The following is a 26746-nucleotide window of genomic DNA, read 5'->3' on the forward strand; positions in this document are numbered from 1 at the left end:
TGGCAGGTGCAGGCTTCATGCAGCAGGAGCTGCCCTTGGCCTGTGCTCCTGGGAGATGATGGACCACAAGGACTTGGATATTAAGGAGTGGTTCTTCCCTCAGAGGGTGCTGGGGCACTGACCAGGCTCCCCAGGGCAGTGGGCACGACCCCAAGGCTACCAGAGCTCAAGGACAATGCTCTGAGGGCCAGGGTGGGATTGTTGGGGTGTCTGTGCAGGGCCCAGAGTTGGACTGGATGATCCTCGCGGGTCCCTTCCAACTCGGGACATTCTGCTGTTCTGTGACTCGTGGTTATTGGTTATCCCAGGCCATCTGTTCCGCTGTTGGTGTGTTGTGGGAAGGTGTGGGCAGGTATCCTGGCTGGGCTGGGATGCTCCAAGGGCAGGGGCACCCCTGGGCATGGCCGAGCTGGAGCAGAGCAGCCCCGGGGGGGTCCGTCCGTGCCGCCGAGCGCCCGCGGAGCCGGAGAGCGGCAGCGGCTCGGTGCCAGCCGGGGGCTCTGGCAGGAGCAAGATGCTGTTAACAACCATGATTATTAGCAGAGTATTAACCATATGCTGCGGGGAGGCTGCTGTCAGAGGGGGTTTCTGGCTCGATGAGAGGTGCAGGGTGGGCAGAGGCCTGAGCAGTCGCACAGGACCCGCCGGCTCATTTCCCCGCCGCGCTCCGGCCCCGTGGCTGCTCCGGCCGTGGGAGCGGGGGTGGAATGCCTGGCTGTTGGCAGCAAGCAGGGCTCAGGCAGCTCCTCCTGCCATGCTGGAGGATGCTGAAGCTGTGCCCTGCTCCAGCCAAGGCCCGATGCCTGCCCTTCCCTGATAAACCTCTCACTTTTGTCCGGAGTGGAGCAGTGTAAAGTTTGACTCCAGGCCGCAGTGGGCGTTTGGGGCCGCAGTCAGGAAGGTCTGTCTTAGGTGAACACAGATAGAATGTCCTGCTGGCAGTGGGTTTGGAGCCGAATTCCCTCTTCTCCCCAGATTAACAGCTGGATACTTTCCACGCTGCAAAATAGATTTCAGGTTTGGAGTTCAGGCTTGAGGTTGGGTCAGCCTGGAGTTCAAAAGGTGGGAGAGGGGAGAAAATGAAAACTGATTTAGTTTGAAAAGTGATGCGCTGGTGGAAGTGCACAATATATGAAATGCTGCTTGATGTTCCTTGTGTCTGGCAAATTCTCTTTCTTGCCCATGAGTTTGCTGGTGAAAGTTTGGGGTGTCTTGGCTGTAACCTCCCCGGGGGAGGGTGCGGGTGTTTGGATCCTCCCATGTGCTGGATTTGCCCTGGGAGAAGTGGATGGAGAATAAATTCTTTGGGAGGGGTGGAAATAGAGCTACAAGGGTGTGCAGAAGTTGTCAGCTCTCAGGGAGGCTGGAGGTAGGACTTGAGAAACCAAAGACAGCGACTTAAGATGGGGGATTTTACATAACCGTTTCAATCTACATTTATTCAAATCTAACAAAGGCCAAGTAATGACCCAATTACAACCCCTGAGAGCTCCTGTCTGGGTCCCTCCTCAATGCCTGGGTCCCTCCGTAGGTGCCAGCTCCGGTTCATCTCCTCCCTGCCCCCCCCAGTTTATTTTTAAAGCAGCATTTTAAAAGCAGAAAGGAAATTTGCAGTGGGTGGATGAACTTTGCCTGTGAGCGACACACGCCAGCGAGGGCAGGCGGCACTTCACGTATGACTTGTGCCCTGTGCCGGCTCCTGGGGGCTGCAGCCCACACCCTGGTGGAAAAAGGGGCTGGGAGCAAGAGAAAAAAAAACCCCAAACACTTCCTGGGGCTGCCAAGTGATGAGTGTGGAGGGGTAACCCGGGGTTCCCCCCTCCCCGTCACCCTGCTTGAACGGCTGGAGCTGTGCCAGGGGGGTTGGGATGGATCTCAGGGAAAGGTTCTTCCCCCACAGGGTGCTGGGGCACTGCCCAGGCTCCCCAGGGCAGTGGGCACGGCCCCAAGGCTGCCAGAGCTCCAGGAGCGTTTGGACAACGCTCTGAGGGACAGGGTGGGATTGTTGGGGTGTCTGTGCAGGGCAGGAGTTGGACTGGATGGACCTTGTGGGTCCCTCCCGACTCGGGACATTCCAGGATTCTGTGCTTTGGCATCCCCACGTGCCCTGGTGTGGGAAGGGGTCTGTGACTCCTGAATCCCTTGGGGAGGGAGAGCAGGAAGATGTTGCATCAGCCTCAAAACACCTCTGAAAGCAGGCAGAGGAGGGGAGGGCATCCCCGGGGTGTGGGGGTGTTTTAGGGATGCTGGGTGTGCTGGGGATCACCAGGGGTGGGGGGGACCCACCTTCTGTTCTGCAGAAGCAGAAGGCTCTGGGTGCACAGTGGAACAAGGCTGTTCATTTTCTCCACTCCTGTTTGGTGCTCAAACCTGGGGTTTTTCAGCCTCAGCAAGTGCTGAGCAGAAATGCTCATGGAAACGAGCCAGCAGTGCCTTGGGGTTTCATTTGTTGGGGGTTTTTTTATTATTTCTTTTTTTGGGTGCCCGGGTTCATCGTGCATTCCCATCCCCTGCACATGCAGACCTGCCCCTTGGAAAGGGGGTTTCTAACCACTTAATCCTCTTCCCTACCTTGAGAGGAGGGAGTGAGCACAGCCCGGGTGGGACCGGCCCCATAAATTCCATTTTCAGCAGTTGTTGAGGTCTTTGCAGAAACCACCCCCTGCCCTGCAAGGGAAGCCCTGCAGCAGTGCAGGGAGGAAGGTTGGCTGCAACCTTCGGTGTGTCAGGGTTTGTTTTTATTTTCTAGCCCAACTTCCTGAGGAAACAAGTGTCATCTGATGGTGGGGCTGCGGGGCCACCCCAAATCCCTCTGGAGCCCCTCGGGTGGGCAGCAGGGGCTCCCCTCGTGGGGCACCTCCATGGTGGGGGTCCCTGGGCAGCCCAGTGTGGGCAGGTGCTGGCAGCAGTGCCAGGATGCTTAAACACTGTTTACACCTTTGTTTAAATCCATATATAGAACATCTACACCCCGTGCATGCATATATATGATCCCAAATTTGTGCTCTTTATGAATGGCAGTTGGTTCCTTAACTGCTCTCTTTGCATCTCTACCACATTTAACTGTATTTTGTTGGTTTTGTTTTTTGTTGTTTTCTTTTTTCTCCCCAGCATTTGTGAAAACAAAGCTGGGCAGACTGCTCTGCACAAAGGAATGTTTCTGACCACAGCCAGACATCAGCTATGTCAGGGCATGAAACGCTGCATTTCTGTAGGCTCTTGTGCCATTACATTGTTTAATCTTCAAAGCATTAAACTTTTGAGTTACTCAGACATTACAAAGCTAAAAATAATAAAAATTCAAATGACTTGGTGGTGAAAGTATCTTGAGTAGAAAAAGGATATTAAAATGTTAATTCACTAAACGTTTTCCCACCAGTTGTTTTATTGGCTGGAGCTCCATTTGTGTGGAGGAGAATTAGTTTTCTTTTCTGCTGCACGCAGGTGCATGTAAATTATTAAATAGCAGCTTCTGAAACTCTCCCAACTTTTATTAAAAATATTTGTACAGGTTAGGTGACGAGGTGTGCAGTGTTTTTGAGGAAGCTCCTGGCAGGAGAAAGCTCAGTTGTGATACTGAAGCTGCAGCAATAAAGCAAACAAGTCCCCAGAGCGACTAATACCGTAAAATAGGTTCACTTTTGAAACCTTTGCACTTGGAGGAGCTTCTCCCCCCAGCCCCTGGGGCTGTGTTGGGTCCTGGAGCCCCTGGAGCAGCGGGGTGGGAGCTGCCCTGGGAGGCTGGAGGGCTCATCCTGGCGCCGAGCTCGGGCACCGCCAGATCCTGGGGCTGAGTCATCTCTGCCTGTGCCAGCCAGACCCACGGGCAGCCCACGTCCTGCCCAGGCACTGTGTGTGTCCAGGGAGACAGGATGAGACCCGGAGTGCTGTGGGAGCTGGGATGGGGAGGGGTGAAATGAGCTTTTCAGGGTGCTGCAGGGTCGTTTTTCCCCTGGGGGCCCCGTGGGCACCTGCAGGGAGGGCCCTGGTGAGCAAGTTAGGGAAGAACCTGCTGGGTTTGACCACAGCACTGATGCTTCTGGGCTGGGTTTTGCACCCAAGGAACCAGGCACGCTGTGGACACGGGAGCATCACAGAATCACAGGGTGTGCTGAGTTGGAAGGGACCCCCAAGGATCAGCGAGTCCAACTGCTGTCCCTGCGCAGGACCATCCCCAGGAGTCACACCCTGTGCCTGGGAGCACTGTCCAAACGCTTCTTGAACTCTGTCTGACTTGGTTTTGTGACCCCATCCCTGTGTCAGGTTGTGTGTGTTAAAGCAGAGCTGCTCCCCTGCCCCTCCTGCAGCTGATCCATGGAGCAGGGACACAAGGAGAGGGAAGTTTTTTGCATCAATAAAGTGCTCCTCTTCCCCCTTTCCTCCCCCAATCTGACCCCTTTGCAGCAGCACAGTAAAACTAACAGACTGAAATCTCTTTCTCTTCCCTTCTCTCTCATCTTCTTGTTTTTCTAGATGTTTCCCCTGCCAGTGGCTAATGGAAAAAACAGACCCACGACCCTAGCGAGCACTCAGTTTGGAGGATCAGGTACTGTCATCTTCCTTTTTTTTTTCCCTAATACCATAATGATTCTCGCAATAAATTTGTGTTTGGTTCCAGACACACCAAAGGAGGGGTTGGTGTAGTTCTGTTGTGTGTTTTTCTGGTGATGGATCTGCTGCTGTTTCTCTGGATGATTTTCTCGTTGCTCCCTGTGTCTCCGGGTGGGCAAAGCTGCTCTTGCTGATCTGTCTCCTGTTAAGAAGTTGCTGCCTGAGCTGGAGATTGTTGTCCCACTGCTCCAGGATCCTGGGAACAGACAATCAGGGCTGTTCTCTAAGCTGCTTAGACATGTCTGCACTGCCCTGGAAGACTTTTGCTGTTCCTTTTTGAAGACGTGGTGGTGGTGGTTCATTCCTGGGGCTCGGCTGCAGTTTGGGTGTCTGCTCCTTGCAGTCCCTCTAGAGGCTCCCTGGGTGGGATCTCGGCATTCCCAAAGGGATCTTGTGAAGCCCTCCTGGCTGGATGCTTCCAGGGTGCCAAGAGGGGGCCAGGGATGCCAACATCCAAGGGCTTTGGGAGCAGGGCAGCTCTGGGGAGGAGGGGGCTGGTGACCTGGGTGTGATGGGGGACTCTGCAGGGTGTGTGGCTTCAGATGTCTGATGGGAAATGTGCTGCTCGTGGGTTTGAGGCTGAAGTGGAGAATTCCTGGGCAGTGCTGTGCTGGATTTTTGGTGCCTGAGGAGGCTGTTCTGTGCGGGGCTCACACGGCCCCTGACACGTGGGAAGTTCCTTCGTTTGCCCTTCTTGCTGAACACCTTGTGGATGGTTAAAACTCAGCCTTCTCTACCATGGGCTGGCTCCAACTGTCCAGGGAAACCCCTGGCCACGTGGAACAGCCATGCTGTGCCATCCTGGAGATTTCTGGGGAGCACCTTTGGTGCCCCAGCATCAGTGTTGTGGGGCACTGGGGAATGTGCAGCAGCAGGATGGGGGCTGTGCCCTGCCCTGCCCTGCTCTCGTGCCCTCTTTGACCAGGGAAATGTGCTGCTTTGGGATTGAGCTGTTCAGCTGCACGTCAAACACTTTTCCAGGGAGGGAAGCTGTTGAGTGGGCTGGAGGAAATTGGAGGGGGGAAAGCTCTGGGGTTAACCCAGATGGAAGCCGATCTCTCCAGCGAGTGTTCCTTGCGCGACTTCTGCTGCTGAAACAATCCCACAAAAGACGAGCTCCACGCTGGGGGAGAGGAGCAATGGCATTCATGTGTTTCCTGCTCGGAGCCTGGCCCGGCTGCCGGGGCTGTGGTGCTGGCCAGGAGCAGAGGCACAGCCAGACCCCCCTGCTTGGCTCGGCAGCCGCCGGAACGGCACCAAACCTCTGAGCCCCCCACCCACCCCTCTGAGCCCCCCACCCCTCTGAGCCCCCCACCCCTCTGAGCCCCCCACCCCTCTGACCCCCCCACCCTGCTTTGCTTTCGGGTGAGTGAAAGGTAACATTGACACCACCCTTCCTCTGGGCTGCTGCTCTCGGGCTGCCTGGGAGAAGCCCTGAAAGCAGAGCACTGCTGTTATACAGCTGGGCTGGAGGACGTTGCACAATCCCTGCTGTCCCAGGCGTGGGCTCTGCCATCCTGGGGTGGGAATTCAGCTCAGGGAAAGGTTTTGCTCCAGCAGCAGAGTTATCCCTGGGGCAGCCACCTTTGGCCTCACCTCAGGGCGGGGGATACGTTTTGTGTTGGCTTTGGGGCTTCTCCCTGTTCCTGAATCTTTGGCTTTTTGCTGGTGGGGTGAATGACTGCAGGAAGACATCAGTGAGATGTTCCATGCTGTAATGGTTTGATTTAGGCCTTCCCTGGCAACCAGGGGTGTGCTCTGCCTGTTAGAAGGATCCAAAGGGTCTAAACAAGGTCCTAGATAGTGGCAAGTGGTTGTTTTCATAGTTTGTGGATGTTCTACCTTTATTCACTAATAGTCAGCAAGGTGCAATCAGGTGCTAGTTAGAATCATAAAATCATGGAGTTCCACCCCCTGCCATGCCTTCCACTAGACCAGGTTGCTCTAAGCCCAGTCCAGCCTGGCCCTGATCATCCCCAAAGGTGGTTCATCCCCAGAAACATCCCCAGCCATCCAGCTCAAAATTTGATTTGAAGTCGAATCTTCACTAACCCTGATGTGGTCAGAGGGTGAAAAGCAGATGGTCCTTGGATTTGGGGACCTGGACTTGCTGAGGGAGCAGAGTGTCTCACAGCCAAGCCATAATCTGGACCTGGAGATTAGCTCCCTGAGTCTTGCCGTGCAGGAAGGCCAAGGCTTCATCTTTATTGTGCTCTGTGTTTCCAGCACTCCTGCTCAGTCAGGGCCTGTACCACCAACGGAGGCAGAGCAGCATTTCCCCTCCACAGCCACCTCTGCCCAGAAAGGAGAAGCAAACACTGATTTGTGTAATTCTGAGCTCAATGCTCACAGAGCCCCGTCTCAGTGCCAGGATCTCATCATCTGGGCTCATTGTATTAGGCCCAAGATAATAAACTGAAGTTGTCCTACGTGCCAGAAAAATTGGTGTTTCATCCCTCTGTCCACACAGGATGGGATCCCATCATTGGACTGATGGCATTTGGGCTGGACATGGGAATTCATGGCTCCCACTTTCCATCTCTCTCCTTCTCCTGGAAATCCTAGAGCAGTGTGTAACTTTTAATATTTTTCCTCTCCAGAGGAGCTGTTACCTCAAGGCTCTTTCCTTCCCAGGGGAAGTGAGGAGTGAAGAGAGCAAGGCACTGCACTGACTGATCACTCCCATCCAAAATGCCCCACTTGCCAAGATGAGGTTCTTGCCTCCAAAGTGTGACTGGTAAATAAGGGAGCACAGGCATTTGAAACAGAGCTACAGGAGAATCCCAGCTGTAAAATCACCCCAAATTCAAATCCTTTTCAAATCCAAAACTTTTTTACCTGAAGGGTTGTTGACCATTGGCACAGGCTGCCCAGGGCAGTGGTGGAGTCACCATCCCTGGAAGTGTTCAAACAACACGTGGATGTGGCACTCGGGGACATGGTTGAGTGGTGACCATGGTGGGGTTGGACATTATGATCTCACGAGTCTTTTCCATGGTTCTGATCAGCAATTCCATGATTCTGGTGACTGCCCTGCCCAAGCTGCCAGTGGCCCCTTTGCCAAGGGGAACCTGTTTTCCTCTCCCGGGCCAGAAAAATCCAAAGTGTTAACCCAAACCCTCCAGCTTCCAGATCCCTTCGCTCTTCCTATTTGCCTCCTGTGCTTTTATTTTAAGCTCCTGCCACTGTTTCCCTCATTTCTGTCCTCAAATGCTCCGGGGAGGAACTGCTTTCGCTCCCCCGCCGCCCGGACAATTCAGCACCTCCGCTCTGCCTTTCCTTGGCAAGGAGAAACCCAACAATTGCCACGAGTTTGGAGCTGACGTCACCCGGCCCGTGTCTGCGGCATTTATAGCACATGTAGGTCACCGCGGGAAGTTGGTCCTCCCGGGGCCTGGAGCTGCAAACCAGTGTTTTCCAGCCCGGGCCGTGGGTCGTGGGGGTTTATTTTAGCCGGGACACCCAGCCCAGTGTGCCCGGCGTGCCCCTTGTCCTGCCCTCCGAGGCAGCGGTTCCGCCGGCCCCTCCCTGAGCTGGTGGTTGTGAGCCGTGTCCTCCACGGTGTCCCAGGTCATAAAGGACTGATGTGAGCAGCACCCAGCTCCCTGGCAGTGCTTCCTTCAACTGCCTCGGGCAGGGAGCTGCTGGGGCTGGATTTCACCTGGGAGGTGAAATGTTTTAAGGGATGTTGGGACAGCAGCAGCATCGGGAGGCAGCGAGGTCGGGCTGTGCTGGGGCTGGTGCCTTGTGGCTGCTGAGCTTTCTCCTTTTTGCCTCAGCAAAGGAGTTTGGGCTCTGCAGGGCAGGGGGATGAACCCAAGGCACGTGGCTGAGCGAGGTAACACGTCTGGAGCAGCACTTCCATCTGTGGGTAATGTGGAGAGTGCTCAACCATCTCACTCCACATCCCTGGTGTGGGGTGCCAGGATTGGGTCCTGTTGGAAGAGGAGCCCAGGGGTCTTCTGCTAACAGACAACAGATAAAACCTCTGCTAAAAAATAGGGTGGTTTTTGGGGTTTTTTTTGCCTTTTAAGCAAGCTAATTCACCATTAAGTGCCTTCTTCTTCTTGCTTTGTGCTGAAGCGAGCTCCTTGGCTTGGGCTCTCCGGTGGATTTGGGGGGGGAGTCCCCTCCTGGCCTGTGCCGTGATTCCCACCCCAAAATTTGTTGTGTCCTTTCTTGCTCGTGAGCTGAGGCTGCTCGTGGGGGAATTGCTTTGATCGGGGGAAGTTCATCACGTACATTTGAAGCTGGCTGAGCAGGGAGTTTTTCAAAGAGTTACAAGCTGGTGCATGTAACAAATTTTAAGTTATAGTCTAGTGAACAAAGCAAATGGATTCTCCCTGGAGGGAGGCGAGTCCGGATCCCCTTTGAAACCCGCTTTAAACAACGCTCAAACTTGGATACCTGTGGCAACAGCACTGAAAGTCATAAATTCTATGAAAGCTGGGGCTGTCTCTTTAATTGGTGCTGTGGGGGAGCCGTTTGAAGGTTTAATTAGTTGCTGTGTGCAGGCAGCCCTGTGTCAGGATCTGGTGCCCTGGTGGGAGCAGGATGGTGCTGGGCTCCACTCTGCTCCTGGGGCTGGGGGGGTTGGCAGTGAAACCATGGAAGCTGGGGCTGGGAAGAGCCAAGCACAGCGTCCCTGTTGCCCTGCTGTCGAGTCTCAGGCTGCAGGAACCCATTTGCAACTGTTTTCCATAGCGAGGAGAGCGGGAGCTTTTATTAGAAAGGCTGTATCACGTTTTCCTACAAACTGCCTCGAGTTCCCACATGTTTTGCTTATGCTGAAGTGGGAGTGCTGGGCTCCACTTGCTATTTTGATGGATGATGAAAGGCAGACGTGAGGTGTGCAGTATGGGACTTGGTGTTTTGAACTGGCACTTGCCATGAAAGTCCAGGCTCCAGGCTGTGTGTTTGTGGGGTGTGTGACCCTCAAACTGTCACCAAACACAAAGCCACCACAACAAAAAGGGCAAAGCAGAAAAATTCGCTTGCCAGCCCGTTGGTGTGACCATTTGTTTCAAAGTAAATGTTGCTGTTTAGCCATTATCAAAGGAAATCAAAGGAGAGCTGGGGCTGTTCAGGCAGGAGTAGAGAAGGATCCAGAGAGAGCTGAGAGCCTCTTCCAGTGCCTGAAGGGGCTCCAGGAGAGCTGGAGAGGGACTTGGGACAAGGGATGGAGGGACAGGACAAGGGGGAATGGCTTTAAGCTGAAGGAGGGCAGGGTTAGGTGGGATATTGGGAAGGAATTGTTGGCTGTGAGGGTGGGGAGGCCCTGGCACAGGTTGCCCAGAGCAGCTGTGGCTGCCCCATCCCTGGAAGTGTCCAAGGCCAGGTTGGATGGGGCTTGGAGCAACCTGGGCTGGTGGAAGGTGTCCCTGCCCGTGGCAGGGGGTGGAACGAGGTGATCTTTAAGATCTCTTCCAACCCAAACCATCCCATGATCCTATGGAGAAGCCTTGCCATGGACAGGTCAAGCTTGCAAAGCTGTGAGGTCTCATTAGCCTGGAAGGAGATGGATCCTGCAGCTCCCACTGCTCTCCACAACTCTGGAGCATTTCCATTCCTGCTGCTGGCAGAGCCCACTCCTGGGGTGTAGGAAGATGCTGCCAGGTATGGCAGGGATACCCTCAGGATGCTGCAGTCCTGACTGTTCCAGTATCAAAGCCTGGAGGACTTTCAGTGAGGTTCATCTCCCACGTGCCAGTCGAGCTTTCTGCTTTGTTTGTGCCTTTGGGAAGCTCCTGCTCTTCTCCCTCTCCCCTTTCTGCTCCCTGTGTCTCCCATGGGGTGCATCCCATTAACCAGGATCCAGAAAGCAGGGTCTGGAGGAAAAGACTTGGAGGGCCCAAAAACTGGGGCAGGGAGTGCAGGTCTGCAGGAAATAGCGAGTGAGGGGGAACAAATGGCAGGGGAAGATCTTCACACCTGTGTCCCTTAATCCAGCACCACATCCCAGTCTCATCTCTGTTCCTCATGTCCTGGGCTGCTTGTTCCTGCTCCCAGGGCTGCCCCACCTGGGCAGAAGGTTCTCTGTGCCTTTGCAGTGAGTTTGAAACAGAATCACAGACTGGTTTGGGTTGGAAGGGACCTTAAAGCTCATCTTGTTCCACCCCCTGCCATGGGCAGGGACACCTTCCACTAGCCCAGGTTGCTCCAAGCCCCATCCAACTGGGTCTTGAAATAAGAAGGTCTCTTTCTTCCCCACAATCAATTTTTTCCCTTTGAATTTTATTGCAACAGTGCAAGTGAGGGTGTCCTGTCCTGCCAGAGACATGGGGTGTCCTGTCCTCTAATGGACACGGGAGGAGTGAGGTGGAGAAGAGGTGGTGACCATGCTGTGGGGGTGCCCTGAGAGCAGCTCAGTGCTCCTCTAGCAGCTGGGGAGAGGCAAATATAACCCAATCCCCTGTCTTGGTGTGTGTTTGACTTCGGGGGTTAAGGGGTGCCTGTTTTCAGGGGAAGGTGTTTTTTGGGGTTCTTTTAGGTTTTTTCATTCATCTCCCGCCCTGGAGAAGAGTCCTCCTGACTGGATTTGGGATTTTGAACTAGGAAAGAGCCCAGAGAATGCTGGAGGTGCCAGAGCTGTACTGAGATAAGCGACAGCTTTTGTTTAGAAACTGCCAATTTGCCACAGACCTTGTTTAAGCACAGTTTTAACTATGCCAGGATTGCTGAAGCAGAGCAGTGCTCTCTCTTCCTGGCAGAGCTCTTTCCTTCCTCTGATGAGGCAATTCCTACCAGTGGAGCTGTGCCTGCTGGGGGGCTGTGATGGGATCAGGATCTTATGTAAAAATCACGTGTAAAAAGCCTGGGCTGAGGCTGAGGTGAGGCTGGGCTTGGTGTGCACCTTCTGTGTGTCCAAAGAACAGGTACAAGCTCCAGCACCTGCTTGTCTTTTAATGAGAGGAGCTGTTGGGTGAGAGTAGGTTTACATTAGATATTGGGAAGAAATTCTCCCCTGTGAGGGTGGGGAGGCCCTGGCACAGGTTGCCCAGAGCAGCTGTGGCTGCCCCATCCCTGGAAGTGTCCAAGGCCAGGCTGGACGGGGCTTGGAGCAACCTGGGCCAGTGGAAGGTGTCCCTGCCCATGGCAGGGGGTGGGATGGGATGAGCTTTAAGGTCCCTCCCAACCCAAACCAGTCTGGGATTCTGTGCACTGCCTGCTGTCACTGCCCTGTTTGTCCTGCTCTCTCCTCCATTGCCAGGGCCGGGGGCTCAGTGTGGATGGTCTCCAGGAGGCAGGACCCTGGGATTTGGTGCTGGATGCAGCAGCTCTGCCCCAGCCCACCCCGAGTCCCGCGCCCGGCGCTGCCCGAGCGGCACGTGTTGGCTCAGCACCCCGGCTCCAGGCCTCCACGCTTGTTGTGCCCTTTCCAAAGGAGAGAGATGGCTTTGGAAGGGACCCAGCAGGTCTGGCAGGCGTTTCTGCTGGACCTCACTGCTGCTAATTTGAAATCCTGCATGCCCTGTGGGGTGCCCTGCTCCAGCACGTGGCCCGCGTGTGACCAGCGCCTCGGCCTGCTGCCTCTCCCTTGTTCGTGTTTGTGTGCAGGGAGACTCAAACTGCAATTAGTATTATTACTGGTTTGAGTTTGAGACAACAAACGGGCATCTTAAAGGGTTGGATTTAGTGCAAAGTGGTGTTTTGTTGCTCTGGGGAGCTTCATCTCTCCCCTGGCACCAAACCCTGCAGTGTTAACACAGCTGAAGGATGTGCTAGGAAGGCTTTTCTCAGCTCACCAGCACCCAAAGGCACCAGTGCAGGTGAGGTTTTCAGTGCTTTTCTAACATAAGGGAGAGAGACCTTGGAGCCCCTTCCAGTGCCTAAAGGGGCTCCAGGAGAGCTGGAGAGGGACTTGGGACAAGGGATGGAGGGACAGGACAAGGGGGAATGGCTTCCCACTGCCAGAGGGCAGGGAGAGATGGGATATTGGGAAGGAATTGTTGGCTGTGAGGGTGGGGAGGGGCTGTCCCAGGTTTCCCAGAGCAGCTGTGGCTGCCCCTGGATCCCTGGAAGTGTCCAAGGCCAGGTTGGACGGGGCTTGGATCAACCTGGGCTAGTGGAAGGTGTCCCTGCCCATGGCAGGGGGTGGGACTGGATGAGCTTTAAGGTCCTTCCAACCCAAACCATTCCATGGTTCTGTCTGCCTGTTGGATTCCCAGCTGTGTGGGTCAGGGTTGTCCTGCCTTCTCCCAACACCTCCAAAGAGCTGAGAGCAGAGCAGGAAGGGGGCATCCCACAGACCCCGAGGAAGGGCACTGACTCGCCTGCCTGGCACTGTGTGCTGGGGATGAGCCCTGGGCAGCCTCAGGATTGGGTGCTGGTGTTTCCCTGGCACATTCCCAGGCTGCCAGCCCAGCTGGATCCATGCAGGTGCCTCAGTGTGATCAGCTTGGGATGGGCTGTGACCCACTTGTGTCCCTCCCTCCCGAGGGGAGGTGGAGGGGCAGGGACTGAGCTCTGCTCTGGGACCAGGGACAGGACCCAGGGAAGGGCTGGAGCTGTGCCAGGGGGGTTGGGATGGATCTCAGGGAAAGGTTCTTCCCCCACAGGGTGCTGGGGCACTGCCCAGGCTCCCCAGGGCAGTGGGCACGGCCCCAAGGCTGCCAGAGCTCCAGGAGCGTTTGGACAACGCTCTGAGGGACAGGGTGGGATTGTTGGGGTGTCTGGGCAGGGCCAGGGGTTGGACTGGATGATCCTTGTGGGTCCCTTCCAGCTCAGGATATCCCAGGATTCTGTGATTCCCAGGCAGTGGGCAGCTCAGAGCCCCACAGACCCCTGGGGTGGTGTTGGCCTGGCTGCAGGTGCCTGGTGGTGCCCGGGGCTGTCGGAGCAGGGGATGCACCTTAGGAAAGGGGGGCTTTGCCAGAGGCTGGTGGCACGTGGCCTGTGCTCAGGAGTTGATGCCTGTGGACCCTCCAAGCAGAGCCCAGCTGGTGTGGGGCACATCTCACCCTGTGATCTGGATCCCCCTCTGCCAGCAGGTCCCCAAATACTCAGCAAGCCCTGATTAGCACATCAGCTTAACCAAATGGAGTCGTGTGTGCACGGAGGGGAGAGAGGGGCTGCACTCCTTCGGTGCTGACTTAAAGTTTAATTAATTTTGTTGCCAAATGAGGCATGAAATACAGTGTGAAAAACATTGTGGTGCTGAATGTGTAATTGTACAGGGGACTGGGATCAGGGATCACCTGAGGCGAGGCAGGCACAGAGAGAGCTCTCATGGCCCTGGAACGTGTGTGTGTGTGACAGCAGAGAGCAGATTTAGGGCACAGACCCCCCAGCAGCTCTCCCTGGGACTGGGGGCCAGGCCAACCTCCCCCCCACAGTGAAACAGCACCTGGAGGTGTCATTGCACCCAAGGATTTGTCAGGATTTTGGGGGGGTGGGTGTTGCCAGAGGCTCCAGCCCCTCGTGTCAGGGTCCCCAGGTGTGTCCTCTCCAGGAGCAGCCACGGTGGCCACGTTGTCTTTGCCACCCTAAAAGGGATTTGCCCCACGTTTGGGGGAGGATGAAGGGCGGTGGTTTTGCCCGTGGGTTCTGGAGGTTCTGGTTTGTCTGTCCCAGGTGGCCTTGCAGGGTGGAAATAAATGTGAACAAACATCAGAAAGGGAAAAAAGCTGAACTGTGGGGGGAGATCTCTCGGTTCAGCTTGTGAGGATTTCTGTAGTGGCTGTTTTGATGCTCTTCTCCCTGCCCTGATTAGTGTTTCTGGAGGGAGGTTGCCTTCACCAGTGCCTTGTTCCCCCACTAAAGAAGGGAGAGAGGCAGCCTGGGACATCTGCCCCCAATTTTTTAATCTTGAATTTTTCAATTAACTCGCCAGGTAGCCCAGCTCCAAAGCCAGCAGGGAGAAAAAGCTAAAAAACACTGTCCATCTGCCTGTTAACCCTGGGAAGCACATCCCCACCTCCAAAGTGACCTCAGGCAACGTCTTCCTCTAAATTTAGCTGGGGATTGCGTCAGGAGTGAGAAGGAGGTGAAGTTAATGTGGCATAAGCTTTCTCTAGCAGGGGAGTTTGCATGATTAGGCAGGGACTGAAAATAAATAAATGGGCTTCGTATCAGAGCATCTCGAGCAGCTGAGGCCGGGCTGGGAGGAGGGGCAGCCTCCAGCACCCTGGGAAGTGTGGGGAGGTGGGTGTTTTTTGGACCAAGTGGGGCAAAGGATTGTTGTCTACAACCCTTGGCTCATCCTGACTGGGAAGAACCTTCCAGGAGAGCGGGTGATGCTCCCCATGTCCCATCTGCAGGCACTGGGCAGGGCCAGCGAGCTCTGGGGCCACCTCTGGCAGCAGCACTCGCCTCTCCTGGGGACTGGTGGCAGCTCGAGGCAGAGCTGTTCCTGCCCTCCTCAGAGAGTGCTGGAGCATCTTCTGCCCATCCTTCATCCCTGGCCCCTGGGGGTGAGGAACTGGCAGGTTTTTCCCCCTCCAAAAGCCCTCCTGTTGCAGTCAGGTGTGGTGGCATCCAGCAGTGCCCCAGGGGACAACCCGGCCTGGCCCTGACCTGGAAGAAGCTGAACTCCTGCAGGACGAGCCTTGGAGGGCACTTGTGTTGCCAATCCCTTTCTGCCTCCTCCTGCCCAACCCAGGGGACGAGTCTGGGTTGTGACAAGTGACAAACCCCGTCCCTGTGGCGCCGGGTGCGTGACCTTTCCTGGGAGAGCGGGGATGGCCTGGGCCCCTTCTGCTTTCTGGGACATTTTTTTTTCCCAAAGTGCCTGGTCTCCCTTCCAAAGGCTCCTCAGTGCCCCGTTAACATTGTTATACAAAGCAGCAGTGTGCCATTTAATTAGGAAAAATACGCACTAACCTCTACCATATGTTGCTCTTCTCCTCGTATTTGCATTTGAAAGTCCAGCTGAATTTCAATGTGAAACTGGATTTTATCCAAATGATGAATGGCCTGGGAAGCTGTGGGAAGGTGGATGTGCCTCCCCTTCGCATATGGTTGGTTGCTTGGGATTTTTTTTTCCCCCTTTCAAAGGAAAAAACCGGGTTCCTTAATTTCTCGTCCCGTGGTTCAAACCGTTCACACCTTTCCTCTGAACCCTGCAGTGGCCTTGTCTGGCTGGGTGGGCATTCCCCAGGCTTCTGAGGGGCAGGAGCTCCAGCCCCCCTGAGGGAGAGAGACTGGATTTACTCTTAAGCAACTTGTTTTCAGTGGCAGCTCCGCTCACAGCCCCCCGTGCCCTGGGCTGGTCCCACAGTGTGGGCAGCAGGGGAAGGGGGGATTCTGCCCCTCTGCCCCCTCAGGTGAGACCCCCCTGCAGAGCTGCCTCCAGCCCTGGGGAACAACAGCACAGGGACGTGGAGCTGCTGGAGAGAGTTCAGAGGAGGCCACGGAGATGCTCCAAGGGCTGGAGCCCCTCTGCTCTGGAGCCAGGCTGGGAGAGCTGGGGGGGTTCCCCTGGAGAAGAGAAGGCTCCAGGGAGAGCTGAGAGCCCCTTCCAGGGGCTAAAGGGGCTCCAGGAGAGCTGGAGAGGGACTGGGGACAAGGGATGGAGGGACAGGACAAGGGGAATGGCTTCCCACTGCCAAAGGGCAGGGATAGATGGGAGATTGGGAAGGGATTGTTGGCTGGGAGGGTGGGAAGGGGCTGTCCCAGGTTTCCCAGAGCAGCTGTGGCTGCTCCTGGATCCCTGGAAGTGTCCAAGGCCAGGTTGGACGGGGCTTGGGGCAACCTGGGCTAGTGGGAGGTGTCCCTGCCCATGGCAGGGGGTGGCACTGGATGGGCTTTAAGGTCCCTTCCCACCAAACCATTCTGGGATTCTCTGATTCCCTTCATTTTCCCAGCCCACCATCAGGTGGGTTGGTGCCCCTTGGCTTGTTTCCTGGCACTCAGGGCTTTGGGAAAGGGCACCAGCCACAGCTCCTAAGTTAGGGGCTGAACTTTTTGGCTTGGCTTGTCTGGTTGGAGCAGTGGCAGCTCCAGGCCTCTTCCCAGCCAGGGCTGAGCATTCCCCAGCCACCATGAAACAGGAGCAGAGGCATTGCTCCTGCAGAGAATGCTGGAAGTTTTAGGAGCCATGTGGTTGCTGAGTCCATACAGCACATCCCCACATCTCTTAGGGCTGCCTGGGCTTTTTTTTTAACTTGTTTAAGCTGAGTTCAGCTCTGGGACACACTCAACATTACGTTGCTGAGCTGGGTGTGCTCACACTGCTCTTAGTGACCTTTTACCTCACCTACCTGGCAAAAAAAAAACCCTTAAAAATCACTTCATATCCTGATTATTTCATATCCTCTGCAAATGTGTCGTCAGAGAGTGGCCTGGGTGCTGGGCTGGCCGTGGTGCTCACAGGGGGAGCTGGTTGCTTCAGGTTTCTGACTTTTGTTCTCCTTTCTCCTCACCCCTCAGAGATCAGTTCAATCTTTAAGACAGTTTTTGTTGGGGTTTTTCTGTTGTGTTAATGCAGCTGAACTAATATGATTACATTTCCAGATTTGGGGAACGGAATAACAAGTCAGGAAGCTCTTTTTTTTTTTTTTTAAAAAAAAAAAAAAGGGAGAATTTATGTCACTTCTAAATTATCCAAGTCTCCAGTTGGGAATCTCTTTCCTTTTCTCAGTTAGTTGCCCCAAGAGGTTTGGGCTCTCCATCCCTGGAAGTGTCCAAGGCCAGGTTGGATGGGTTGGAGCATCCTGGGCTAGTGGAAGGTGTCCCTGCCCGTGGCAGGGGGTGGGACTGGATGGGCTTTAAGGTCCCTTCCAGCCCAAACCATTCCATAATTCCATGTTCTACCCTGGGCATGAGGGCTCCTTTCTGCTGTGGCCATGGAGCAGCCACAGGGCTGTCCTGGGTGCCCAAAAAGATGGCTCTTCCCTTCTCCCTGAGAGCTGCCAGCCCAGAGGGGCCACGTCCCTCCCCCAGGGTTGTGTCAGGGGCAGAGGCCTTTGCACATTTGCCCTTCCTGGAATGGTTTCACCTCTGTCTCGAGGCGTGTTGGCTTCGCTCATCCCTGTGCTCACACTCCCATGCAGAGGAGGGATCTGGAAAACAGCTCAGCAAAACCACCTTGCACTGGGACTTCCCTTCTGAAAAGAGAAGGATGTTGTGGAGTTGGTGGCTTCTCATTATTTTCCCCAATTTGAGCTTTCTTGCCATTGGTCCCTCGGTGTCTGCAGCATCAAAAGAAGCACACAGGGATGGGGAAGGGTCTGGAGGGGAAGGGTCTGAGGAGCAGCTGAGGACACTGGGCTGGTTCAGCTGGAGCAGAGGAGACTGAGGGGAGACTCCTCGGGGGCTGCAGCTCCTGCCGAGGGGAGGCGGAGGGGCAGGGACTGAGCTCTGCTCTGGGACCAGGGACAGGACCCAGGGAAGGGCTGGAGCTGTGCCAGGGGGTTGGGATGGATCTCAGGGAAAGGTTCTTCCCCCACAGGGTGCTGGGGCACTGCCCAGGCTCCCCAGGGCAGTGGGCACGGCCCCAAGGCTGCCAGAGCTCCAGGAGCGTTTGGACAACGCTCTGAGGGACAGGGTGGGATTGTTGGGGTGTCTGGGCAGGGCAGGAGTTGGACTGGATGATCCCTGTGGGTCCCTTCCAGCTCAGGATATCCCAGGATTCTGTGATTCTGTGAATGTCTGGCTCCTGTTTTCAGGCTCCTGCTGCAGGAGCTCACTGTGGCACAGGGCACACCGTGCTCCTGCCCTCCCAGGCATCCTCCCTCCCTGCCACCCCAGGATGGGGGGCCTGGTCAGCAGAGCCCCCACACCAGCACAGCCCCAGGGCGCAGGAACAGGACTGTGGTGTTTGCCCTTTTTGGGAATGCTGTAAGAAGGTGGTGACTCACTTTCCATGGAGCTGATAGTTACCCTGCTCCTGTCTTGGATTTGTGTTGTGTAGCCAGCAAGATTATTTATAACTTAGCCAGCATCCCGAGCCTATTGTTTCTGCAAAGAGCAGGAATGACTAGATGACTTCCTGAGATTTTTTTTTTTTTTTGCCACCCCCTCATTTTTTATTTTTTTAAAAATCTGCTTTTCCTTCCAAGTATTATATTCGCCAGTTGGATGCTTTCCCCCCACATCTTCCCCTCCTGATTGTGCATTTGTGCTGCTGACAATCCCACTACCGGTGTCGCTTTAACTCTAAAATCTCTCCCAGGAAAACCTGAGGGCTGTGCCCCAGGAGGGCTGGGGCACCTTCCAGTGGCACCAGTGGCTCTCTGGCCTTTGCAGGTGCTTTGGACTGAGGCACGAGGCTCCAGCAGTGCCATTAGCAGGAGGACACACATCTCTGCACTTTGCAGGAGGTGCCTTTCCCAGGGGATGCTTTGGGCTTCTCTGCATCCCAGGGACAGGGTTAGTCCCTTTGAGGATTTCTCCAGGTCAACCTTGTTGTTGGCACCTCTGAAGGTGCCACTTGGGGCAATGAAGAGGCCTCCCCTGAGCCCAGGGCTCTGCAGGGCAAAAGTCATTTCCATCCTGGTGCAAGTGGCACATCCAGCCCTGGGGATGTGGCAGTGGTGGGCATGGAAATGGAAGAAGTGGGTCCTGAGCTCCAGCCCTTGGATGTGCAGCCACTGGGATGTGCAGTGGTCCCATCTGGGCAGGGTTTGCCCTAAATCCTGAAGCTTTCTGGGATTTTGTCTTCCCTGGCCTGAAGAGCACAGGCTGTGTAAAGTGGGAGCTGCCCCTCAGCCTGTGTAACTGGGAGATGCTCAGCCACAGGGACATGGATCTCAGGGAAAGGTTCTTCCCCCACAGGGTGCTGGGGCACTGCCCAGGCTCCCCAGGGCAGTGGGCACGGCCCCAAGGCTGCCAGAGCTCCAGGAGCGTTTGGACAACGCTGTGAGGGACAGGGTGGGATTGTTGGGGTGTCTGTGCAGGGCCAGGATTTGGACTGGATGATCCCTGTGCGTCCCTCCCAGCTCAGGACATTCTGTGATTCTGTTCCTCTGTTCTGTTTGTCCATCCACCTGCAGTTGATTCACTGTTGATCCCACAAGGCCCAGCTTTAATTAAGCACTTCCCTGGAAGTGATGGTGCAGAAAGGAGGGAAGGGGCAGGGTGGGTTTGGCCAACTCAGCCCATCTGAACCTTTGGGAGGGACCTGCAGGTTGAGCTTCCTTGGGGAGCATCACCCAGAGCCCCAACAGCTGCTGTCCACAGCTTGTCCTCCCCCAAACAGCCCTGCCTTGGATCTCCTCCCCGGACACTTGTGCCTGAGATCCCACTTTGGGTTTGGTTGAGGCAGGTTCTCCCCGTGGCCGAGTGGATGCTCTGAGGTGGAGCCTCGTGGTGCCCATCCCAGCTGTGCTCCCTCCCTTAGCTGCTGCTGGGCTGGGAGGGAACGAGCAGCCTCGGAGCTTCCAGTGGCTGCAGAAGCCACGGGGGCGAAACAGCTGAAGGGGAAGGAGCCTGGGCTGCCTTGTGGGCAGTAGAGACCCTGCTCAATCCTCTCGGTTTCCATCAGTTCAGAACTCAAAACTTAGCACTCGTTTATTTTTAAGCTGCCGTTTCCAGCCAGGGCCAGAGGCCTCTGCTCCTCCTCTCCCCTCTCCTCCCTTCTAAAGCTGCCTCCTGGCCCCTCCAGCTCTGGCCCTTTCCCAAGCTGCAGGGAAGCCATGGAAGGGGCTGGCCCATCTCTGGTTCTCCCCCTTCCCAGGGCTCGTGCCACTGAGGTGTTGCTGTCCCTGTGCTGGCTCTCCAGGAACCGCCTGGCTCCGCAGGGAAGCCTGAGGTTGATCCAAGTGCAGTTCTGTCCTGCTGGAAACACTCGGATGTGAGCAGCCTGGAGTGGAAAATGAGTCCTGAGTGCTATCCTGTGGGGGTTTTACACACTCTTCAAAGAGTCATAGAATCAAGGAATGGTTTGAGTTGGAAGGGACCTTGAGGATCATCTCATTCCACTCCCTTGTCATAGGCAGGGACACCTTCCACCAGCCCAGGTTGCTCCAAGCCCCGTCCAGCCTGGCCTTGGACACTTCCAGGGATGGGGCAGCCACAGCTGCTCTGGGCAGCCTTTACCAGGGCCTCCCCACCCTCACAGGGGAGGATTCCTTTCCAATATCCAATGTAAACCTGCCCTCCTTCAGCCATTCCCCCGTGTCCCATCAGTCCATGCCCTCTTCATAGCCAGTTTTGCTCTTCCATCTTTCCTGTGGTGCAGAAACTGGAGGGATGTGTGTCACATGAGATGCCAGGCTTGGGGAGGGATGTGTGTCACATGAGATGCCAGGCTTGGGGAGGGATGTGTGTCACATGAGATGCCAGGCTTGGGGCCGAGATGATGCTCCGAGAAGGGCTCGGGAATTGAGGCATCTCAGGGAAGTGATGTGTGGAGTCAGGAGCTCACAGCAAACTTTGGGGTTTGCTCTCGATTGCTTGGTGCAGACAAAATTGGAGGTTCTTTGGGCCAGGCCCTTCACTTGCTTCCTGAGAGAGCTGGTCCCAACCCCTTCTGAGGTTTGTGCATCCCAGGGGGTGCCTGTGCTGGCTACCAGGCTCCTTCCTTCTCCTGCTGGTCCTCGTTCCTGTGGGGTTTTCCAGCTGCTGTTCCCCGTGCCAGGGCACCCTTGTGCTGCCTCTGTCCCATCCCAGACACTCAGGTACTTTGGTTTCCCCCTCCAGCTGGAGCCCACAGGCAGTGAGTGATCTCCCAAGTAAAGTACTGGTACGGTTCCATCCCACCCTGGAGTGGTGGGAAAAGCCATGCTGGATGGCACTGAATTCCCACTCCCTGCTGGTCCTCAGGTTCCTTTAAACTGGAATGCCTGGAAAATGAAGCTGAGTGAAAAGATGGGGAGCTACAACACTCCCCACAGTGAAACCACGGGAGCTTGGGACAGCAGGACCCGAGAGCCAGGCAGGAGAGTCTCCCCCAGCTCCTGCCTCTGCCAGCCCTCCTGGCTCAGCTCAGAAATAGAGAACAGCCCTTCTCCCCCTGCTTGCTTTGTATTTTTAAAATCATTGTGGTTTTTTGTTCTGTTTTCTTTAAATAATTTTCTAAAAAGTTGAAACTGTAGAACTGGGGTTTTTTTTTTACCCGAAGCAGAAAACTGAAAGATGAGTGAGACGTTGTGGTTTGGAGCACCAGTTGTAAATAGAGGTTTTCTGGGTGCTCCAGCATGCCAGGCTTTCCCACCTGGAGAGCAAAACTGCTTTTTCCAGGGGTAGGTTAAGAGCTGGAGATGTGTTTGTCCACACAGTTATTCCAGGGATAATCTGTGTCGCTGTGTATTGTGCTGATATATATATATATATATATGTATATATGTGCTGATATATATATATATATAAGATATATAAAACTCAGCTGGCTCAGCTCTGGGCTCTGCCACATCCCCAGCTCTGCCCTCATTTTTGGGCAAGTCTCTCCATCTGTACAATAGCAGAAAGAGTTTTGTTCCCTGGAGAGGATTTGAGGTTTAACATTTATAAAATGCTCTGAGATCTGCAGATAAAGAAAGCCAGACAATAACCAGTGCTCAGGGCTGTGCCACAGGAGCCCCCTGGATCACCAGGGCAGAGCCAGGGTTGGGTGGAGGTGGCTTTTGGGAGAGGGCAAACAACTGCTCCAGCTGCAGCCCTGGTTGGGAGCCCGGCAAGCAGGAGGGGTGCTGAGCTGGCCTGTTAAGGAGGTAACACAGTGGAATCACGGGGTGGTTTGGGAGGGATCCTAAAGCTCATCTCATCCCACCCCCTGCCATGGGCAGGGACACCTTCCACCAGCCCAGGGTGCTCCAAGCCCCGTCCAGCCTGGCCTTGGACACTTCCAGGGATGGGGCAGCCACAGCTGCTCTGGGCAACCTGTGCCTGGGCTTCCCCACCCTCATCTGTGGCTCAGAGCACGATTGAAGCACTTGGACGAGTTTTTCCGGGGCTCCCTGGGAGCGATCCTGATCTGGAAGAGCCGCTGCTCGGCCGCTCTTTGCTGTCCGGGCAGCGCTTCCTAAAATCCCCCGGCTGCTAAAAATCCTAAAAAATCCGATCCACTCCATCAACTTCGGTAACTTTCCTTGCTCTGGCTCTGCCCGTCCTCCCAGGAGCCCTCCCAGGAGCCCTCGGCGGTGCCCAGACAAAGGCGGGCAGTGCTGGGTGGGCAGGACGAGGAACCGGGAGCTGCTCCTGCTCCTCCCCGAGCTCCGGACGGTGGGAGGAGCGCGCCGGGCTCGGAGCGCTCGGCACAGGGTGCTGAGCTCCTGGGCTGCTCCCTGTGGCCATGGCATCCCAGAAGAAGCTGTTCGGGGGTAGGTTCTTTCCGCCTGACATCTGGCAGTGCCGGGGTTTTTTGGCGGAGGGAGGGAGTGGAGTGCGAAGGGCTCGGTTGGGAATTGTGCTCTCGAGGGATTTGTAGGAGGTTGGGCTGGAGTGTCGGGCTGGAAGTCTGCGGGAATCCTCCTCCCCGTGCTCTGAGTACCTGCTTTTGGGCAGGAACGGGGAGAGTTGGAGCTGCTTGAGGAGACAGGACCCTGTTTTGGGAGCAAGATCAGCTCAGCTTTGTCTGCTCTCTCGGTGCCACAGAGTGTGCCCAGGTCCCTTAAAACCTGTCCCAGCTATGGTGAGGGCAGAGCAGAGGAGGACAAGGGGATGTGGATGGACCCCTGGCTGGCTCCAGCACACCACGAGGGTGGTTGCCAGCTGAGGGTGCCCCGGGTGGGGGTGCCCCGGGTGGGGGTGCCCCGTGGTCCCCACGCCGGGAGCTGGGCACTGGCACAGCTCCTGTGTGCGGGGTGGTGACACTGCCTGGGGGGGGTTTCCTTGCCCTACAAGGGTCTCGTGGAGTGGAACCAGTGCACAGCTCTCTGGAGATGGTGTGGCTTTGATTCGAGTGACTTGTGTGGGTTGGGTTTGAACTCAAGAGAAATCAGTTTGTGGGACTCGCTGCAAACGGTGCCTGTTTGAGCTGGGGTGGGTCCAGGGGCTGCTGTGCTGGGGGGGAAACCTGCACCTCTGGGGTTTGAATAAACAGGTGAGGGGGCATCCTGTGTGCAGACTGGGTTCCCTCTGGGATGCCAGGGGGCAGCTGAGGCTTTGGGATGCTGCGAGATAAGAGGGAATGTGCAGGATGGACAAAATATTGCAAGCCCAGAAACAGGTTCCCATCTGCACCCTGGTCTAGTGGAAGGTGTCCCTGCCCATGCAGGGGGTGGAATGAGATGGGTTTTACAGTCCCTCCCGACCCAAACCACTCTGGGATTCTGTGGGAGAGTTAAAGCTCCGTGCCTGAGGTCACCAGGGGTCAGTGTGTGCTCCTCATCCTCACCAGAGCAGTGTGGGCAGGAGCTGGGTGGACAATCCCTCGAGTGCGGCGGATCCTGGGAACCAGAGGGATTTACAGCAGCTTGTTTCCTCTTGATTCTGTGGGGTGGGTCTGGTGGAGCAGCTGGGGCAGCTTGCACAGAGGTGGTGTCCCCCCAGCCTGTGCCCTGCTCCCCCTGCCCTGATGGCAGCAGTGATGGGGCTCGGAGAGGCAGGAGGTGTGGAGCTGCGGTTTTGCAAACCAGCTGCTGGCTGAGGTCTTCCTCTTCCCGTCCATCTTGGCCTGCCCCAGCCTGGGGGCTTCTGGGGCACGTTGTGCTCCAAATGGGGAACTGATTTTCTTTGGGTTTCCTGCTGTCTTACATGATCAGCAGCCCCTGGAAAGTCCAGCGAGCCCCAGAACTCACTCAAGATAAATGCAGGGTGAGAAGGACCCTTTCCTTCCAGAGCTGCCATGCCCTGAGCCACCTCACTAACCCAGTGCAGTGAGGATCCAAGGGCAGCTTGGTCCACAGCCAGGATAGCCCTGGATCTCCCTGGAGCAGAGGTGGGAGCTGCCAGCAAAGCTCGTGCACTGGAGTCAGTCCAGTCATTTAGGGATGACTTTGGTCCTTCTCATTCTCCTTGCTGCACTAAGCTAAGAGTGGCTTTATTCCCCCCCCCTCATTTTTATACATAGATATATATTCTTTTCAAAGTTGCATTTGAAAATTCAGCCACTTTTCTTCAGAACAGCAGCTTCTCATCCACAAGAAGGGTGAGCTCGGCTCTCACCATCCCAGCAAACTGCAGCTCCAGCTTTTTAACTGATGCAGCTCCTTTTGTTCAGAGAAGAAAACATTCCTTTGAGCTTCTCATAGTTAAAAGAAAGCAAGCTTTGAGCAAAAAATCAGACAAGCTTGTTAATGGTCCATTTTCCTAGACAGTTATATTGGGATTCCTGATAAGAAGTGTTAGTGCTTGGCTTGACAAAAGCACCACGAATCGAACCATGTGTAGAGGAGACACAGACAAGATAACCTAATAGGTCTCTTTTTGTCTGCAGCTTGTTGCTGTGAGCAGCACAGCCCTGATGTGTGAGCACTCAGAGGGCTGGGATGTGGGTGTGAGGCAAGGCTGGATCCTGCCCTGGGTTTGTGGGTTTGCCTCACTGGCTGTGGAGCAGGGAGGGAAAATCCCCTCCCACCTTCCCAGCATCACCCAGCAATGGTCAGTGCATGCCCAAGGTAACGTGGAAGTCTCAATAAAAATAATAAAACCTGTTTTCCTGAGACTTCCATGGGGCTTCTGAGGGACTGTGCAGTGGGTTTTTTTGTTGTCCACCGGCAGGGATCAGACCAAGGAGCACCAGCTCCTGCCAGCTGCTGCTAAGGGATGCCAAATTCTCACCCAGGACATGGTTTGAAACGTGCAGGCAGGAAAAAAGTGTTGGTTAGTCCTGGAAAAGAGAGGAGCTGTGAGGGAGGATCCGTGCTACACATTGAGTGCCATCTACTGGCACCTCACCCGTGCCATCCTCTTATCCGGGGACAGGGAGGGACCAGGAGTGCCCAGCCCAAAGGGATGATGGTGATCCCTCAGTGATGTCCTCTTGCCCTTCCCTGTAGTGCCAGGGGGTGCAGGAGCAGCCCAGCAGTACCTGCTGAGGTGGCACGTCCCAGCCTGAGCTGGTGCCTCGTGCGGGACCCCCGTGACTGATTTCCCACGGGAGGCGTCCACGCTGCCCTTGGCAGAGGCTGTGCCACCCTTCATCCTGTCCTCTGCCCTGAGCCTCCCCAGGCACTTCTCTACACCCCAAACCAGGCCAGGTGACACATCCAGATTTATAAAAACCCACCCTCCCCACCAGCTCAGTCCCTTAATCCCTGAGCAGCCTTGGGGCTGAGGCCCCGCGTGGAGCCGGGGGGGTGATCTGGTTTTAGGGACGAGGGAAACCAGGGCACGAGGGGTTGGAGCAACTTTTTGGTGTCCCCTGACCAGTGTATGATTAGAAACAGAGTCTCAGGGGCTGATTGGCAGCCTGAACCCACGGTGTGAAGCATCACTGGTTCCTACCAAGGCCAAGAGTGTGAGCCCTGGCCCTGCACTGTGCACACCAGAAACCTCTGGAGCCTCAAAGCTGGTGGGTTTGGGTGGGTTTGTTTCAGGTAAGCTCTTCCTGTGACTTGTCCTTTTGGCTTTAGGGTTACAAGAGGAATTTGGAACATGGGCTATGTTACACAAAGATGTGGATTCTTTCAGGGGAAGGGGCAGATGAACATCTTGAAATGTTTATGTGTAAAGAAGGGGGGGAAAGAGCTGTGGTCTCTGAACATGGTGCTCTGTAGTAGCAAGTGGATTGAATTCAGCCCTTTTTAATGCAAGTTGAATTATCAATGGTCTATTCAATTACAGAAATATTTGGCAGAGCTCTAAATAGGTCACATCTGTCTTTAAATTGTTCTTCAGGTAGATATCTCACTGTGTGGTGTCACATTGACCAGTTCTGTAAGAGCTGGTGTCTGGGAGGGAAAACTCTTTGGCTGTACAAGCAGTTACCCCCCAAAACTCTGCACCTGGTACACTGTGACCCTCGGGTTTGCTTTAGGGGTGCCTTAGTAAGCCTGGCTTGTGTATTTTGGGCATATCCAGCTACTGCAGTTTGTACCCCTGAGATTACTGTCTGTAACTGGGCATGGCCAGAGGCTTTGTTGGCATCTCCTCTGCTCCTCTTAGGGTCCAGGGTGGCCCTGATCCCACTGTGCCCCTAGAGATGTTCACCTTGGGAAAGGAGAGAACACAAAGACCCAACTTTTGTTGTGGTGACCAGAGTCTGGAGGTTACTTGCGAGCAGGAGCTGGGGCTGAGGGAGGGAGGCAGGTGGTGGTGAGAACACTTTGTTTGGGAAAGTTTTCCTCATTGTGTCCAGCAATTCTTCTTAGAT

General features: G+C 55.3%; 1 protein-coding gene across 16 annotated transcripts in view; it reads left to right on the top strand.

Moving 5' to 3' along the window:
* TCF3 (transcription factor 3) overlaps nt 1–26746 on the top strand; it is an 85181-nt gene that overhangs the window by 5210 nt on the left and 53225 nt on the right. For 15 of the 16 annotated variants that reach the window (XR_010425328.1, XM_064637002.1, XM_064637003.1 and 12 more), the window contains exon 3: nt 4474–4546. Coding sequence is in view for 15 of the 16 variants with exons in the window: in XM_064637002.1 (XP_064493072.1) it covers nt 4474–4546 (73 nt within the window). In the remaining variant the exon portion in view is untranslated. Of the gene's footprint in view, nt 1–4473; nt 4547–22768; nt 22812–26746 lie in introns of those variants that run through there. The other variant, XM_064637000.1, reaches the window with a different exon arrangement.

This window comes from Pseudopipra pipra, chromosome 27, assembly GCF_036250125.1.
Source record: "Pseudopipra pipra isolate bDixPip1 chromosome 27, bDixPip1.hap1, whole genome shotgun sequence".
Taxonomy (NCBI): Eukaryota; Metazoa; Chordata; class Aves; order Passeriformes; family Pipridae; genus Pseudopipra; species Pseudopipra pipra.